At 37.9% G+C, this 18,510-nt stretch overlaps 1 protein-coding gene across 1 annotated transcript in view; it reads right to left on the bottom strand.

Annotated features, from left to right (window-relative positions):
• LOC103690071 (interaptin-like) overlaps positions 1 to 18,510 on the bottom strand; it is a 280,698-nt gene that overhangs the window by 47,897 nt on the left and 214,291 nt on the right. Inside the window, exons 64-65 of the mRNA XM_087591928.1 lie at positions 11,665 to 11,800; positions 78 to 291 (exon numbers count right to left, since the gene is read on the bottom strand). Coding sequence (XP_087448054.1) covers positions 78 to 291; positions 11,665 to 11,800 — 350 coding nt within the window. The remainder of the gene's footprint in view (positions 1 to 77; positions 292 to 11,664; positions 11,801 to 18,510) is intronic.

Below are 18,510 nucleotides of genomic sequence, written 5' to 3' on the forward strand. Positions count from 1 at the left end.
GACAAATGACAAAAATTCTAAATGGTATCATAAAACCTAAACTGGTCAAATGTGTCTCTAAAATTGGAATACCATACCTTATATTGGACAGTTCTCCCTGCAGTTTAGTCTTCAAAAGTTCTAGATCTAACTTTGCTTCTTTTGCTACTTTAAGGTCCTTTTTCAGCAAATTAACTTGATCTTTAATTTTTTTATTTTTCTCAGAAATCAGTTCAAATTTATAGTTTTGAAGTTCCATTGATCTTTTGTATGAGTGAATTGCATACCAGATTATAAGTAGGATGTCAGGATCTGTATAAAAGATAAATACTTTAGGTGATAAATCAATTCTCATTAAACACAGTTATCTTTAAATTTCATACTTCATTCCATAAAATCATATAGTAATATAATTATGAATATATAATCAGTAAAAATATAAATATATTTTACAAGTGAAAGATAAATTCTATCTGGAAATTCCCATGACACATAGTAATTAAAATACTATACAGAACAAAGAAAGGATATTGAAAGCTACAATAGAAAAAGAGAAAGTCACAAAAAAAGAGTGGCCTAAGTAACACCTGATTTCTCAAGAAAAGTCTGAATGACAAAAGATCCTGGATGTTTGCTCTAAAAGCTCTGAAATATAACAGGTATCAGCCCAGACTATTATATCCAGCAAAACTATTACATAATCAAGGGAAAATAAAAACATTTCATACTAAAGACAAATTGAAATAATTTCTGCCCTCCAATCCAACTCTAAAGAAGATGAGGGAAAACTGTAATGTAAATACAAGGTAACCTACACCCAAGAAAGCACAAAAAACTACTAATCCCAGATCAGTTAATTCAAAAGAGAAAAAATGTAACACCCACAAAATAAGAGGAATTACAAAACATTACCTAATAATAATTCTTAATATTAATAATATCAATAATGTCAATGCCTCAACCAAAGACAGAAAATAACAAATTAGATTTAAAGACAAACAAACAAACAATAAAACAGGATTCAAGACAAGGAGTGGTGATGCATGTCCTTTGTCACAGCACTTTATGGTAAAAGTAGGCAGATATCTGTAATTTTGAGACTGGTCTGTTGTACAGAATGAGTTTCAGGAGAGCCAGGGCTACACAGAGAAACACTGTCTCAGATGAGAAAACACGAAAGAAATGAAGAGGATTCATCATCGTTAAGCTGCTTCTAAGAAACATACCTCACCATAAAGTACTGAAAACATATTGGAATAAAAGAATGAGAAAATTTATTACAAGTAAACAATTCAAGAGCAGGCAGACAAAACTATTATAATATTTGACAAAATAGATATCAAATTAAAACTAGTACTATAAGTGTAGCTTTCATACATCATCAAAAAAGCATCTCTTTATGGCACACAGGGACCCTCACAGAAAAGCATAACTGGACACAACGTATTAGATGAATTAACCCCAATTGAGATATCTACATCATAGCTCCTCCATTTATGATTTGGGGAACATCATGAAAGAAACATTAAACATCTTTCTCCTGAAAGATTGTAGGATCTAGAATATCAGGAAATCTGATGGAACACAGAGAAAAGTCCATTGTAGAAATGGTTTCATGAAAGAGATCTAAACAATATCACTATCAGTGGACATCCTACTGTAGGAAGCAAAAAATCTCATGGATAAGAGGATCTCTAGACAAGAAACTATAGGCAACTGATGACTACTGTGGGAGGGAGTGCTGGTTTCTCCAAGCAGTAAACCCCCCCTTAATTGTTTGTCCAATATAAAATGGTCAGCCCTAAAAATATAAACACATAACAGAAATAACACATAACAGACTCAGGGGATTATGTTTATCTATTTGTACATGTGTGCTTGGTGTGTGTGTGTGTGTGTAAAACAATAATGACCAGGGAGAAGTAGGCTGTGGATTTAAGAAGAGATAAGGAGACAGGATCAGTTGGAGAGAGAAGGGAAAAACGAAGGTGATAATGTAATTACATTTCAATTAAAATCATAAAAGTTTACAGAACTACAAGAAGAGATAGGGAAAATTAGCACAAATTCATTAAAAGAGAAAAGTGTGTTGTAGAAATTATTTTGAGCCCCAGTCCACAGTTTCTATGCCATCTTTGGTTATGAACTATCTGTAACCTTTATAGTAAGCCTTAAGCAATATAAGAGCTAAGCAGTTGCCTACTCTCCATGTTGTTAGAATACACTTTCCTATTGATAACCCTGAGTTATCACCATTTATTAGTTATTTATTAGTTATTCATTATTTATTATATCTCATCTGGACTGCTCTTAACTACAATTGCATAGGCCACAGGGCCAAGTTTTTATGGCTCAGCTAACCTATGGCAGCTTCTTTCTCTCTTTCCTGCATGTTCTTCTTTTCCAACTGCTCAAACCCCAAACTTGGGGAAACATAGCTCCACCTATGTCTCTTCTTCCCAGCTACTGGCTGTTGACATCTTGATTCATCAATCAGAAATAACTTAGGGTGGAGTCACAAGGGCTACATCTAGACTCCAAGTCTTGAGGGCCCACCCTTAACATTACAATAAGCTGTATAAGACAAACTTCAACAATTCCCCCCTTTAGTCTAGTAAATGGCTCTTTTCTCTCAGAAATAAATTGAAAACAACTATAAAAATTATGTATAATATAACTATATATATTATGAGGTATATACATATTTATAACATCCTGTCTATCATGTGGTAATTAAGATAAAGTATTTTATCTAACAATTTTGTATTTAAATTGTTTGATTTTAATTTGTATTCACATCAAAAATCATCTTTTTAAATCTAGAACATCGTCTTTAATGTTAAACAATGTAAGTTCAATTGTGGGACCATAATTAGTCTTTAACTTCAGCAGAGACTTAAAAAGGAAATCTGTATCAATATATTTTGAGTATGTAGGAAAGTTGCTTCTAAAATTTAAACAGTTCAGAGACAGTGGACTGTCTGGAGAATCCCAAATATTTCTTATAATGTTGAAGCATCTATTTTAGCCTTTTGACCCAGAATATCTGACAGACCTCAATGAAGTAGGAATTATGAAGGGCTAATTACTCTATTTTGGCAGAGCATAGCAGTTGACTATCTTGCATTTGTTCTTTAGGGAGAGCATTTTGGCTGTTGTTTTTTGCCCAGTGGGTAGCTTGCCACAAATGAAGCAACTCTATGTGGAGGCATTAGATGTTCAACACCTTTTTACTGGAATGGGAGTATTGTCAGGAACAGATTTATCTTGTAATTAAAAGGTTTTTTCATAATTAAATGATTTTAAATGTCATATTTTGTGGGTCTCTGACTCTTTTGACAGTGAAACTAACAAAAGTTATGAACCAAGTGGATTAAACAGATATCTATAAAACATTTCATCCTAAACTGACCCTCTCCAAAACTGACCACATAATCAGTCATAACATAGGCCTCTATAGATACAAGAAGATTGAAACAATCCCATGAATCCAATTGGATCACCATGGACAAAGTCTGGACTTCAACAACAACAACAACAACAACAACAACAACAACGACAACAACACATCAGAAAGCCCACATAAACATGGAAGCTGGACAGCGCTCTACTCAATGATTACTTGGTCAAAGAAGAAATAAGGAAACAAATAAATGACTTTTTAGAATTCAATGAAAATGAAGGCACAGCATACCCAAACTTATGGGACACAATGAAAGCAGTGCTAAAAGGAAAACTGATAGATCTAAGGGCCTTCAAAAAGAAACTGGAGAGAGCATACAATAGCAGCTTGAAAGCTCAAGAAAAAAAAGAAATAAAGACAACCAAGAAGAATAAATGGCAGGCAATAATGAATTATGGGCTGAAATCAACCAAATAGAAACAAAGAGAGCTATACAAAGAATCAACAAAATTATCTGGATGAAACAGACCATTTTCTAGACAGATACCAGGTACCAAAGTTAAATCAGGATCAGATAAACTATCTAAACTGTCTCATAACCCCTAATAGAAGCAGTCATTAAAAGTCTCCCAATCAAATAAAAAGCCCAGGACTAGATGAGTTTAGTGCAGAATTCTATCAGACCTTCAAAGATCTAATACCAATATTCTTCAAACTATTCCACAAAATAGAAATGGAAGGAACATTACCCTATTCATTCTATAGACCCAAAATTACACTTATACCTAAACCACACAAAGACCCAACAAAGAGAGAGAACTTTTACCCTTTTGAATATCTATGCAAAAATACTCTGTAAAATTCCTCAAAAACCCAATCCAAGATCACCCATATCACAGTGGTCACAAACCATGATTAAAGTAGAATTCATCTCAGGGATGGTTCAATATAAGGAAATGCATAAACATAATCCACTATATAAACAAACTCAAAGAAAAAAACCACATGATCATTTCACTAGATGCTGAGAAACATTTGACAAAATTCAATACCGTTTTATGATAAAAGTCTTAGAAAGATCCAGAAACCAAGGCCCATATCTAAACATAGTAAAAATATATACAGCAAATGAGTAGCCAACATGAAAATAAATGGAGAGAAACTTGAAGCAATCCCACTAAAATCATGGACTTGACAAGACTTCTGACTCTCTTCCTACCTCTCCAATATAGCATTCCAATCCTAGCCAGAGCAACTAGACAACAAAAGGAAATCAAAGAGATAATAATTGGAAAGTAAAATTCTAAATATCACTATTTTCAAATGATAGTATACTTAAGTGACTAAGGAATATCCACTGGATGAGAAGCACCTAAAGAAATGTTCAACATCCTTAGTGATCTGAGAAAATCAAATCAAAACAACTCTGAGATGCTACCTCACACCAGTCTAAATGGCTAAGATCAAAAATTCAGGTAACAGTAGATGCTGGCAGGGATGTGGAGAAAGAGGAACACTCCTCCATTGTTAGTGGGATTGCGAGCTGGTACAATCAGTCTGGAAATCAGTCTGGTGGTGCCTCAGAAAATTGGACATAGTACTACCTAAGGACCCAGCTATACCACTCCTGGGCATATACCCAAAAGATGCTCCAACATATAACAAGGATACATTCTCCCTTACATTCATAGCAACCTTATTTATAATAGCTAGAAGCTGTAAACAACCCAGAAATAATTTAACAGAGAATGAATACAGACAATATGGTCTATTCATATAATGGAGTACTAGTCCGTGATTAAAAACAATAACTTCATGAAATTCTGAGGCAAATGATAGAACTAGAAAGTATCATCCTGAGTGAGGTAACCCAGTCACAAAAGAACACATATGGTTTGCACTCACTGATAAATGGATGTTAGCCCCAAAGCTTAGAATACCCAAGATACAATCTATAGACCACATGAAGCTCAAGAAGAAGGAAGACCAAAGTGGGGATGCTCAGTCCTTCTTAAAAGGGGAACAAAATACTCATGTAAGGGACTTCAGGAATGATAGAGATGGTCAGGAATTTGAACAGATGTGTGTAGCCATGGGGCGGTGTGAGGAACTGGGGGGAAGTCACCTGCAAGTCCCAGATGCCAGGAAACCAAGAGACTCCCAGGACCCTGCAGGAATGAGATTAGCTGAAATGCCCAACAAAGGGGAGGGAGAACCTATAGATGTTATATCCAGATATTAGGCAAGAGCTGTGGTTAGGAGATGAGGCAATACACTCATCTCCAAATTTTTAACCCAAAATTGCTTCTGTCTAAAGGAAACATGGGGACCAAGTGTGGAGCAGAGACTGAAGTAAAGGCCATTCAAAGACTGTCTCACCTAGGGATCCATCCCATATACAGACACTAAACCCAGATACTATTGCTGATGCCAAGAACTGCTTGCTGACAGGAGCCAGATATAGCTATCTCCAGAGAAGTTTGCCAGAGTCTGACAAATACAGAGGTGGATGCTCTCAGTTAACCATTGAACAGAGCATGGCAACCCCAATGGAGGATTTAGAGAAAGGATTAAAGGAGCCGATAGGTTTGAAATCTCATAGGAATAACAACAATATCAATCAACCAGAACCACCAGAGCTCTCTCTACCAACAAAAGAGTACTCACAGAGCAACCCATGGCTCTAGCTGCATATGTAACAGAGGATGGTCTTGTTGGGAATCAATGGGAGGAGAGGCCCTAGGTCCTGTTGAGGCTTGATGCCCAGGGGAATGCCAGGGTAGGGAGGCAGGAGGGAGTTGGTGGGTAGGTGGGGGATCACCCTCACAGAAGCAGGGTAACAGGTGATAGGGTGTTTCCAGAGTGAAAATCAGGAAAGGGGATAACATTTGAAATTTAAATAAATAAAATATTCAATAAAAAAGAAAGGACTGGGTCTAAGCCTTGTATTTTTTAAATGGGTCATATAGGCACATTGCCTAAGAGGAACAAAATTAATTTTAACTTTTAAATTGATTATAGAGATTTATACCAATGAAAACCTTAAACCTGTATCAATACATAAATTTTGTATCAATGTAAGAAAAAAATTACTTCCATTTTGCATTAAAATGTGAAGATTTTTACCAACATAAGATTATAACTATAAAATGTTTTCTTTTAGAGTAAATTTAACAGTCTATCCCTGTTTTTCTAATTTATATATTACTATATCTCCTTATCTCTGTTCAACCCCCTGTCCTTTACCTAAAAAAGTTAGGATAGATAAGAGAAAAGGAAAAATTTAGAAATTCCTGAGTCTAAGCTCTCTATTTAGTATCCTCCATCTAGAACTATAATTATTGGTAGATTATCTCTTAAAATTACAATATATCTATAATTTATAAAATGGCCAACCCATCTACCCCACCTTAAGGAATTGGGAAGATGGTTTTATATTTTTGTCCTGTTGAATTTGGGTGAAGAGTTTCTTTTTTTAGGGGCCCAAAATGAAATAGGAGAAATAGCTAAGTCAAAATAGAGTTATTTGGTAATATTTGTTTTCTGGTCTTTATGTGTTGAGAAACTTCAGGGTTTAGAGTCCTGGTTGGAATTGTCTGAAAGGTTATTGGGAATTAATAGCCCTTTTTGAAGTCGTGTTTAAAGTAAGACTTTGGAATCAGCATCAGTTGAGGCAGGATCAGGCAGGGAGCTAGAATTGCAGATCATTATAGTATCTCCAATTTTATCATAGCTGTCCTCTTAGTGTTTTATTTTGTAATATATGACTCTTATAGCCACTATAAATATATTCTATAAAGATATTTGTATGAAATGGATAAGGTGCATAAATCAAATAAGGATGAAATGTTTGTTGTTTGTTGGAGTAGGTAAAAGACAACTGTCTTTTAAGTAGTTAGTTTGATCAATAACCAAAGTATAATAAATCTTTATTTACACCACATGGAAGGACAGGATGATAAATTTTGAGGAATCTGTAGCCAATAAGATATATAGGCTATATATAGCTGAAGTTTTGGCTAGAGACATTTTTATGTCTAGTTTTACAGCTGTTCCCATGTAGAGGGATCAGCGAATCATGTTATTGGTCCTGTTTGGTTCTTTTGATTTTTTTCATGTCTATAGCCAAAATGTTTAGACGGTCTTCCTCTATCATGTCTGATCAGTATTGATTTGGAAGGAGTCCAAAGTCATTTTTTTCTTTCTTCTTAACATAAATATGGAGCCTCTCCCAAATAGTATGTCCTTGGTCCAGGAACTCCAAATCATCGAAAGTATAGATTGATTTAGTTCACCAGTCTTTTTTCCTTTAGACCTGCTCTATTTTGACCTCTCTCCTAGAGGATTTGTAATACCATTATAGCCATCGAACTGAACCCATCTTTATTTGGATAATTAAAACAATTTAAAACAAGTATTGTCACTTATTGAGCTAGGCCTTCTCTGTGTAGTGTGAGGTGACCCAGATTTGTTTATCTAGGCTCACTCCAGACAACAAAACTAATTATGTCCATGTCTTTGTCTTCACATTGAGATCAAAGGCCTGGATTTATTTATTCATCTATGTATGTTTAAAAGCATTTAAAGCAATTTCCATTTATGTCTCCCTTCTATCCTTTAAAAAATTAAGTGACTTTTTAATTTTTCTTTCTATGAAAACTAATATCAAACTTATAAAAGGATATATAACTATATCCTTTTTCTCTTTGTAAAAGTTGAATTAATATTGTTTTCCATATATTTAACTTCAATTAAATTCTCTTTTATTCTTAGGCCAACATGTGTGTCACATACTAGTGAAAGCAGTCCCACTGTTCATGCAGAACTCATGTTCAAAGAACCATGTTGTTTATGATAGTGCTGACTTCTTAAATTTCCATTGATTTTTAATTCCGATTTTGATTTTTGGAGGCAGGTAGCCTTGTTCTTTGCCCTCTGGGAAGCCTGCTTTTATTTCCCAGTAGGGGGCTTCCAGCACCTCTGAGGCAGCCCAGAAGCATTTGAGAAGACTCCAGGCTGGAGCTAGAGCTCATCCCCTAGCCTGCCCAACTAGTCCACCTATGCCATGAACCTCAGAATTGTGCATTCAAATTTAGCAAATATTTTGTCATAATATTAAACCTGAGCAGATTGGGGAAAAAAACCATGCAGCTCTGCTAAGAAACCAATTCTCTTTAGTATGTATTTTGTCCCAGCATTGAACCTATGGGGTTTGAGGAAAAAAAACGCATGTCTGCTTAAAAAAAGAAAATTCCTGCCTCTGAACGTTAAAGGAACAACATGTGTTTTCCATTCAGTAATCTTAAATTAATTTTTGAAAAGTGAGTTTTTGCCCCACATTGGCACCATATTTGTTGAAATTACTTTAATCTTGGCCTGGGATTTCCATTCTGCCTTTGGTTATTTTGAGTTCCCAGATAAAAAACATACACAACCTTTATATTTATAATAAGCCTTAAACAACATAGGAGCTGAGCAGCTGCCTACCCTCCATGCTGTTCAAATCTACTTTCTTATCAATAATCCCAAGTTATTACTTACTACTTACTATGTTTCATCTGGGCTGCTCTTAACTCTAATTGGCTAGTCCACAGGGCCACATTTTTATGGCTCAGCCAACCCATGACAACTTTATCTTCCTCCTGCACCTTCCTCATCTCTTCTTCCTCCAACCTCAAGCTCTGGAAACCCAGGACCCATCTATGTCACTTCTGTCCAGATATTGGCTATTGACATCTTGATTCACCAGTCAAAGGTAGGCAAGCTCACAGGAGACATAAATAGGTTACAGGACTTGGAGGCTCCCACTTTGCATTACAATAGACAATAAAAGACAAACCCTCAACAAAAATCCACTGGAGGATATTGTAATTCTAACACATGTGCACCCAACTACATAAAGGAAATGCTACTGCATCTAAAATCATATATTATCTCTAACACAGTGATAGTGGGTTATTTCAATACCCTACCTTTACCAATAGACACACTCTAGAAACAAAAACTACACAATAAACTCTGAAGTTAGATGACAGTATACATCAGCAGACCTTGCAGACATCTACAGAAAACATTCCACCCAAACATTAAAGAATACACTTTCTTCTCATCAGCCTAAGGAACTTTCTCCAAAGTGAATTACATATTATTACACAAAGCAATTTTCCTAAGTTGAATATTGAAATAACACCCATCTGCCCTCTCTGAAGACCATGGATTAAAACTGGATATCAACAATAATAAAAACTTAATGCTGAATGGATACTGGGATAGGACAGAAATCAAGAACAAATAATATACTGAGTGAAGGGACCTAGACAGAAAAGTAAAAACACCATGTCCTCTCTTACTGGCATTTCCTGGCTCAGGGTCTTCAGATCAGGGCACATTCAATGAAATAAGACCAGAGTCACAAAGTAGAGAGGGACCATAGGGCTAAGGAGGTTTAACAAGTTCTGGAGAAGAGGATAATAGCATGTGGTTGCTATGAAAAAAGATTTGAAAAATACATGGGGTTACTTTATGGAGTCAGGAGCAAAGTAACACACAGACAAAAGGAAGGAAAGACAGATAATGCTAAGTTTGAAACAGACAAAATGAAACATTTTATGTTTGCTTTAAAATACATGTATAATATATACATATATGCATATGTGTGTATGGCTAACATATGTGTATATATAACTATATGTATATACAAAAATATTATATATATACATATATATATATGAAATTGTGTCACATAGAATGATAAGGACACCCATAGATAAACAAATACATAACAAATAGTGGTGGACATGATAAATATCTCTTCCAGTTGATACTCACAACTGTACAAGAGACTCTGAAAACATTATAGCCTATTACTCTTGACTTGCTTTCCTCCCAGAAAATGAAGATAAGACCCTAGTGAAGACTCCGACACTATGAGGAGAAAATGAGGAAGAACTGATCCCAAAGTCTCCTTCTTAAGGACTAGGTCTCACAACTATCTGAAGTTGACACATAAGCTACAGAGTGACAAAAAGAAATCAATAGTCCTACCTAGATGTAAAGCCTGTGGAACTAGCCTGGCAAGATATCCCCAATGCCACAATAATAGCACTTTTATCTAGGAAGTATAAAGATCTGTGGGCTTGGATTCTGCCTACTCATAAAGATGGAATTCATGACTAGAAATATAAATATGGCCAACCACCCATACAGGTCGATTGGTAATAGTCCTTTACAGGAGAATGTACTATTGCCTTTTCCCTAAAGTCTTATACCCTTATTGTGTTCTAAATACCTGTCCCTTTACCCACTGATCAGTGTAGCTATAACCCCTCATTAGAGAAGCTTATTCGCAACACATAATAACTGCACAGCATCTACATCCTCAACTCATGAAAATATTGAGAATAAGTGTGGCTCAGGCACACATTTCCAATTGACCTATCTACAATGTTCATGGGAAATTGCAGAAAGGAGAAGCATGATGCTTGTAAGAGCCATATAGTCAGGATATCAGCCACTAGGTATTATTGTCTTTAAGACAACACAGGGAAGTGACCCCCATGAAACCTCAATAGTACAGTTGCCAAAACAAGGCATGCAAAATGACAGCATTCGTTGAAAGCTCACTACACCTCTCCCCTAAATGAAGGACTACAGGTTATCAGTAACTGCTGAGAGAAGGGGAATCAGTTTCTCTAGAGACAAGTCCCCTTATAATGTATTCAATATAAAGTTAGTTGTCAGTTTTATACAAATGAGCATACAAGCAACTCTAAATGGACTCTGTATAAAGTATGTGTTTGGGGAGGATGAATGGTAATAAAGAAGGGAATGTTGGAATTCAAGTGCTTATGGAGGACACCAATCGCATGGGAGGGTTGGGGGCCAGGGGACAGCATTAAATGATGTACTACAGTACTTGTGAATGAAATTTTCAAAAGAAAATTTTAATAATGGCTCTAAAGTAATAATGGCTTTCCAATAGTGAGTGGCATGGCAGGAGAAATAGGTGCAATGTAAACCTAGTTCTCAGACACAATGACAATATGATCTGGTATGAGCACAGGAAGCACCAAAGTGGCTGAGAAGAGCAGCAGACCTGGACATGCACACTGAAACTCAGAATGCTTGGTGACAGCTCCTGCTGAGATTAGTTCTCTCACTTCTTTGATGTCAAGCACATCTGTCATATGAAATGATGATATGCCCTCATCTATTAGACATATCTAAGCAGTGTATGTATATGTCACTATAGCACAAACATAGGCTGCATGAAGTACTCCTACCTTTGCTCTGCCTTTTGAGCTGGTCAACCAGATCTATAATAGTGTCAAAACTGAATATCTCACAGTCCACTGACTTTCTCTGATATGGTAGCATTGCTTCATTAGAGTCAAATATGTGATTTACTTCTTTATTGACCTATAAAGTGAATAAAAGCAGTTTCAGATATCCTCCCAATATTTATAAGATGCAGTAAAATTTAAAATGTGATAAATATTCTCTTTTTAATGTTACAAATAGCACTCAGGACAGAGAAGCAGATGAATAACTGCAAGTCCTGAACCAGTCTTCTCTACATTGTTAGACCTTATCTCAACAACAAAAAGTATAGAAACATTTCATGGAATAAATTACTTTAGTTTGACAGCATCATTACATGACATCGATCCTTATATAAATGGGCTTTATTTCTCTTTGATAGAAAAAGAAGGGACCTAATATTGATAAGTGGTCATGCTGTCAAAACAGTTTTCTAAATATTTATTTTCATACCCATAGTTCCATGCTGCTCTGAATTTTTGTTAGTGAAGTACAGCCCAAGAATGGAGTGATGAGGAATTCTGAGGGCCTGTAGAAAAACTCTAAGAAGACAGGAGTCTTGTAACTTCAATTTCATCAAACACAGAATCATTCTTGGACTGTGTTTTTGTGCTCCTCCAAGGGTAGCAGATAGGAGTAATTTCACTTCACATGTACCTTTGTGGAAAACGTGCTTTTTTCCATCTATGGCTTGTTCTTGTTATTGAATACTGTACTCATAGGATTGTTCTTAACCTTCAGAGTATAAATAGTCTAATGATCTGACTAATCTGTGAGACTTTACTCTGCATCATTTTTAGGCCCCACTCTCCCAGGTTCACACCACCAGGGGTAGCAGTTAATCTAGGAAGTCATGACTCCTCCTCCAAGCTCAGAGAACAATCAGGAAAACTGGAGTTAAGGAATGTAAGAGCCTGGGAACATTAAAGAATCCACTGAAATGCTGTCTCCTCAACACAATATGGCTGCTACTCTCAAGAACTCATAGCAGCTATGGTTACCTATTCAGGTCCTGCAGAAAATAAAAGCATTCAAAATTACAGAATGAACAGGGGAATGGTTCATAAGGCTCCAACCTTATTTGAGGAGATATTGGTAGGTGATGGTTGCTGCTGATGGGTGAGTTTTTTCTTTGGGTGTATAGAAACTGAGAGTTTGATCAAGATTCAGAGGATGTCCCCACATCAATAAATATGTGTTCAGCAGTAATTAGACTCAGAAGGATAATTAAAAATGGATGAAAACATGGAGGAAAAGGAGGAATAGGAGAAAGGGGGAAAAGAAAGAGGAGACCTGAAATTGGGAAAGGAACATACTGTAAGGAAGCTCTAGGATATGTGGGATCTGGAAAATGGGAATATGTGCATTAAAAAATTATCCCTGCACACATCCTGAGGCCGCAGGACAGACTGCCACCTCTGCATACCTCGGCCCACATCCATGGTCCAAGAAGAAACTGCACAGTGATATAGAAACAGACAGCTGCCGGTACCCACAGTTCTGGTCTATACCCAGGATCAAACTGAACAGGCCAGACAGCTCCCTGCACCCAAATCCCATGGGGGAAAGAGCTGGACCCACTGAAGTGTGGATACTCCAAAGAAGTCAGAGGAGACTACACTCTGCCCACAGTCCAGAACCAAGAGGGAATCACATAGTGCCAAATGTGCCCACTGGGTACAAGAACCTACACAAGCAATCAGGGTCAGGACCTACCCATGCCTAGAGCTGGAAGACAGTCTCAGGAGCACCACCACAGCTGAGAGCAGAGCAACTGTTCTCAAGAAAGGCTGAAAGAAAACAGGAAAACAGTTCTACAGGCATGCTGACACAGAGGCCTACAACAGGGTCAAGCCACTCTCAGAAACAGCAAGACAAGCAAACACCAGAGACAACCCAATGGCTAGAGGCAAGGGCAGAAACCTAAGCAACAAAACCCAAGACTATTTGGCATCATCAGAGCACATTTCTCCAACCAAAGAAAATATTGGATATCCAAACACACCAGAAAAGCAAGATTTAGATTAAAATCACACTTTTTAATAATGATGGAAGACTTTAAGAAAGACATAAAGAACTCCCTCAGAAAAACTCAGGAAAACACAAGTAAACAAGTAGAAGCCCTTAGAGAGGAAACAAAAAAATTCCTGAAAGAATTACAGGAAAATATAACCAAACAGGTGAAGGAATTGAAAATGGAAATAGAAACAATAAAGAAAGCACAAAGGGAGACAACCGTGGATATAGAAAACCAAAGGAGGAGACAAGGAGCCGCAGATACAAGCATCACCAACAGAACAGAAGAGAGAATTTCAGGGGCAGAAGATACCATAGAAAACATCAACACAACTGTCAAAGATAACGTAAAATGCAAAAATCTCCTAGCCCAAAACATACAGGAAATCCAGGACACAATGAGAAGATGAAACCTCAGGATAATAGGTATAGAAGAAAGTGAAGACTCCCAACTTAAAGAGCCAGTAAATATATTCAACAAAATTATAGACGAAAACTTCCCTAACCTAAAGAAAGAGATGCCTATAAACATACCAGAAGCCTACAGAACTCCAAATAGATTGGACCAGGAGAGACATTCCTCCTGTCACACAATAGTTGAAACACCAAATGCACAAAACAAAGAAAGAATATTAAAAGCAGTAAGGGGAAAAGGTCAAGTGACATACAAAGGCAGACCTATAAGAATTACATCAGACTTCAAAGCAGAGACTATGAAAGCCAGAAGATCCTGGACAGATGTCATACAGACCATAAGTGAACACAAATGCGGTGGGAGGGAGAGCTAAACCTTCAGAGAGGCAGACACGCCTGGGAAACCAGAAGAGACTGCACTCTGCACACATTACTGATTCCAGAGGAAAACACCAAACGCCATCTGGAACCCTGGTGCACTGAAGCTCCCGGAAATGGTGGCGCAGATCTTCCTGGTTGCTGCTGCCACAGAGAGCTCGTGGGCAGCACCCCGCGAGCAAACTTGAGCCTCGGGACCACAGGTAAGACCAACTTTTCTGCTGCAAGAGACCTGCCTGGTGAACTCGGGACACACAGAGGCAGAATTCCTCTAGGACCGGGCACTTCCTGTGTTTACTGGGAGTCCCACACCCACAGATCCCGGCCGGCAGGAGCTCTCTGCTACCAGACCCCGTGGGAGAGAGACCTCAACGCCTGGTCAGGTGGGCACTCCTGAGGCTGCAGAGCGGAAGAGACCACCAACACTGCCCACCCCTGCCCACATCCCTGGCCCAAGAGGAAACTGTATAAGGCCTCTGGGTTCCCGTGGGGAAGGGCCCAAGAGGGGCAGGACCCCTGCGCATGAGACACCGCTGGAAACTGAAGGAACAGACTGGATAAACAGTTCTCTGCACCCAAATCCCGTGGGAGGGAGAGCTAAACCTTCAGAGAGGCAGACAAGCCTGGGAAACCAGAAGAGACTGCACTCTGCACACATTACTGATTCCAGAGGAAAACACCAAACGCCATCTGGAACCCTGGTGCACTGAAGCTCCCGGAAACGGTGGCGCAGATCTTCCTGGTTGCTGCCGCCCCAGAGAGCTTGTGGGCAGCACCCCGCGAGCGAACTTGAGCCTTGGGACCACGGGTAAGACCAACTTTTCTGATGCAAGTGACCTGCCTGGTGAACTCAAGACACAGGCCCACAGGAACACCTGAAGACCTGTAGAGAGGAAAAACTATACGCCCGAAAGCAGAACACTCTGTCCCCATAACAGGCTGAAAGAAAACAGGAAAACAGGTCTACAGCACTCCTGACACACAGGCTGATAGGACAGTCTAGCCACTGTCAGAAATAGCAGAACAAAGTAACACTAGAGATAATCTGATGGCGAGAGGCAAGCGCAGGAACCCAAGCAACAGAAACCAAGACTACATGGCACCATCAGAGCCCAATTCTCCCATCAAAACAAACATGGAATATCCAAACACACCAGAAAAGCAAGATCTAGTTTCAAAATCATATTTGATCATGATGCTGGAGGACTTCAAGAAAGACGTGAAGAACTCCCTTAGAGAAACACAGGAAAACATTAATAAACAAGTAGAAGCCCACAGAGAGGAATCGCAAAAATCCCTGAAAGAATTCCAGGAAAACACAATCAAACAGTTGAAGGAATTAAAAATGGAAGTAGAAGCAATCAAGAAAGAACACATGGAAACAACCCTGGATATAGAAAACCAAAAGAAGAGACAAGGAGCTGTAGATACAAGCTTCACCAACAGAATACAAGAGATGGAAGAGAGAATCTCAGGGGCAGAAGATTCCATAGAAATCATTGACTCAACTGTCAAAGATAATGTAAAGCAGAAAAAGCTACTGGTCCAAAACATACAGGAAATCCAGGACTCAATGAGAAGATCAAACCTAAGGATAATAGGTATAGAAGAGAGTGAAGACTCCCAGCTCAAAGGACCAGTAAATATCTTCAACAAAATCATAGAAGAAAACTTCCCTAACCTAAAAAAAGAGATACCCATAGACATACAAGAAGCCTACAGAACTCCAAAAGGATTGGACCAGAAAAGAAACACCTCCCGTCACATAATTGTCAAAACACCAAACGCACAAAATAAAGAAAGAATATTAAAAGCAGTAAGGGAAAAAGGTCAAGTAACATATAAAGGCAGACCTATCAGAATCACACCAGACTTCTCGCCAGAAACTATGAAGGCCAGAAGATCCTGGACTGATGTCATACAGACCCTAAGAGAACACAAATGCCAGCCCAGGTTACTGTATCCTGCAAAACTCTCAATTAACATAGATGGAGAAACCAAGATATTCCATGACAAAACCAAATTTACACAATATCTTTCTACAAATCCAGCACTACAAAGGATAATAAATGGTAAAGCCCAACATAAGGAGGCAAGCTATACCCTAGAAGAAGCAAGAAACTAATCGTCTTGGCAACAAAACAAAGAGAAGAAAAGCACACAAACATAACCTCACATCCAAATATGATTATAACAGGAAGCAATAATCACTATTCCTTAATATCTCTCAACATCAATGGCCTGAACTCTCCAATAAAAAGACATAGATTAACAAACTGGATACGCAACGAGGACCCTGCATTCTGCTGCCTATAGGAAACACACCTCAGAGACAAAGACAGACACTACCTCAGAGTGAAAGGCTGGAAAACAACTTTCCAAGCAAATGGTCGGAAGAAGCAAGCTGGAGTAGCCATTCTAATATCAAATAAAATCAATTTTCAACTAAAAGTCATCAAAAAAGATAAGGAAGGACACTTCATATTCATCAAAGGAAAAATCCACCAAGATGAACTCTCAATCCTAAACATCTATGCCCCATATACAAGGGCACCTACATACGTAAAAGAAACCTTACTAAAGCTCAAAACACACATTGCACCTCACACAATAATAGTAGGAGATTTCAACACCCCACTCTCATCAATGGACAGATCATGGAAACAGAAATTAAACAGTAATGTCGACAGACTAAGAGAAGTCATGAGCCAAATGGACTTAACGGATATTTATAGAACATTCTATCCTAAAGCAAAAGGATATACCTTCTTCTCAGCTCCTCATGGTACTTTCTCCAAAATTGACCATATAATTGGTCAAAAAACGGGCCTCAACAGGTACAGAAAGATAGAAATAATCCCATGCGTGCTATCGGACCACCACGGCCTAAAACTGGTCTTCAATAACAATAAGGGAAGAATGCCCACATATACGTGGAAATTGAACAATGCTCTACTCAATGATAACCTGCTCAAGGAAGAAATAAAGAAAGAAATTAATAACTTTTTAGAATTTATAGAAAATGAAGGTACAACATACCCAAACTTATGGGACACAATGAAAGCTGTGCTAAGAGGAAAACTCATAGCGCTGAGTGCCTGCAGAAAGAAACAGGAAAGAGCATATGTCAGCAGCTTGACAGCACACCTAAAAGCTCTAGAACAAAAAGAAGCAAATACACCCAGGAGGAGTAGAAGGCAGGAAATGATAAAACTCAGAGCTGAAATCAACAAAGTAGAAACAAAAAGAACCATAGAAAGAATCAATAGAACCAAAATATGGTTCTTTGAGAAAATCAACAAGATAGATAAACGCTTAGCCAGACTAACAAGAGGACACAGAGAGGGTGTCCAAATTAACAAAATCAGAAATGAAAAGGGAGACATAACTACAGACTCAGAGGAAATTAAAAAAAATCATCAGATCTTACTATAAAAGCCTATATTCAACAAAACTTGAAAATCTGCAGGAAATGGACAATTTCCTAGACAGATACCAGGTACCGAAGTTAAATCAGGAACAGATAAACCAGTTAATCAACCCCATAACTCCTAAGGAAATAGAAGCAGTCATTAAAGGTCTCCCAACTAAAATGAGCCCAAGTCCAGACGGGTTTAGTGCAGAATTCTATCAGACCTTCATGGAAGTCCTCATGCCAATACTATCCAAACTATTCCACAAAATTGAAACACACAGAATGCTATGGAAATCCTTCTATGAAGCCACAATTACACTTATACCTAAACCACACAAAGACGCAACAAAGAAAGAGGACTTCAGACCAATTTCCCTTATGAATATTGACACAAAAATACTCAATAAAATTCTTGCAAACCGAAACCAAGAACACATCAATACAATCATCCATCATGATCAAGTAGGATTCATCCCAGGTATGCAGGGATGGTTTAATATACGGAAAACCATCAACGTGATCCATTATATAAACAAACTGAAAGAACAAAACCACATGATCATTTCATTAGATGCTGAGAAAGCAT

Source organism: Rattus norvegicus, chromosome 17 (genome assembly GCF_021556685.1).
Source record: "Rattus norvegicus strain SHRSP/BbbUtx chromosome 17, alternate assembly SHRSP_T2T, whole genome shotgun sequence".
NCBI classification, from domain to species: Eukaryota; Metazoa; Chordata; class Mammalia; order Rodentia; family Muridae; genus Rattus; species Rattus norvegicus.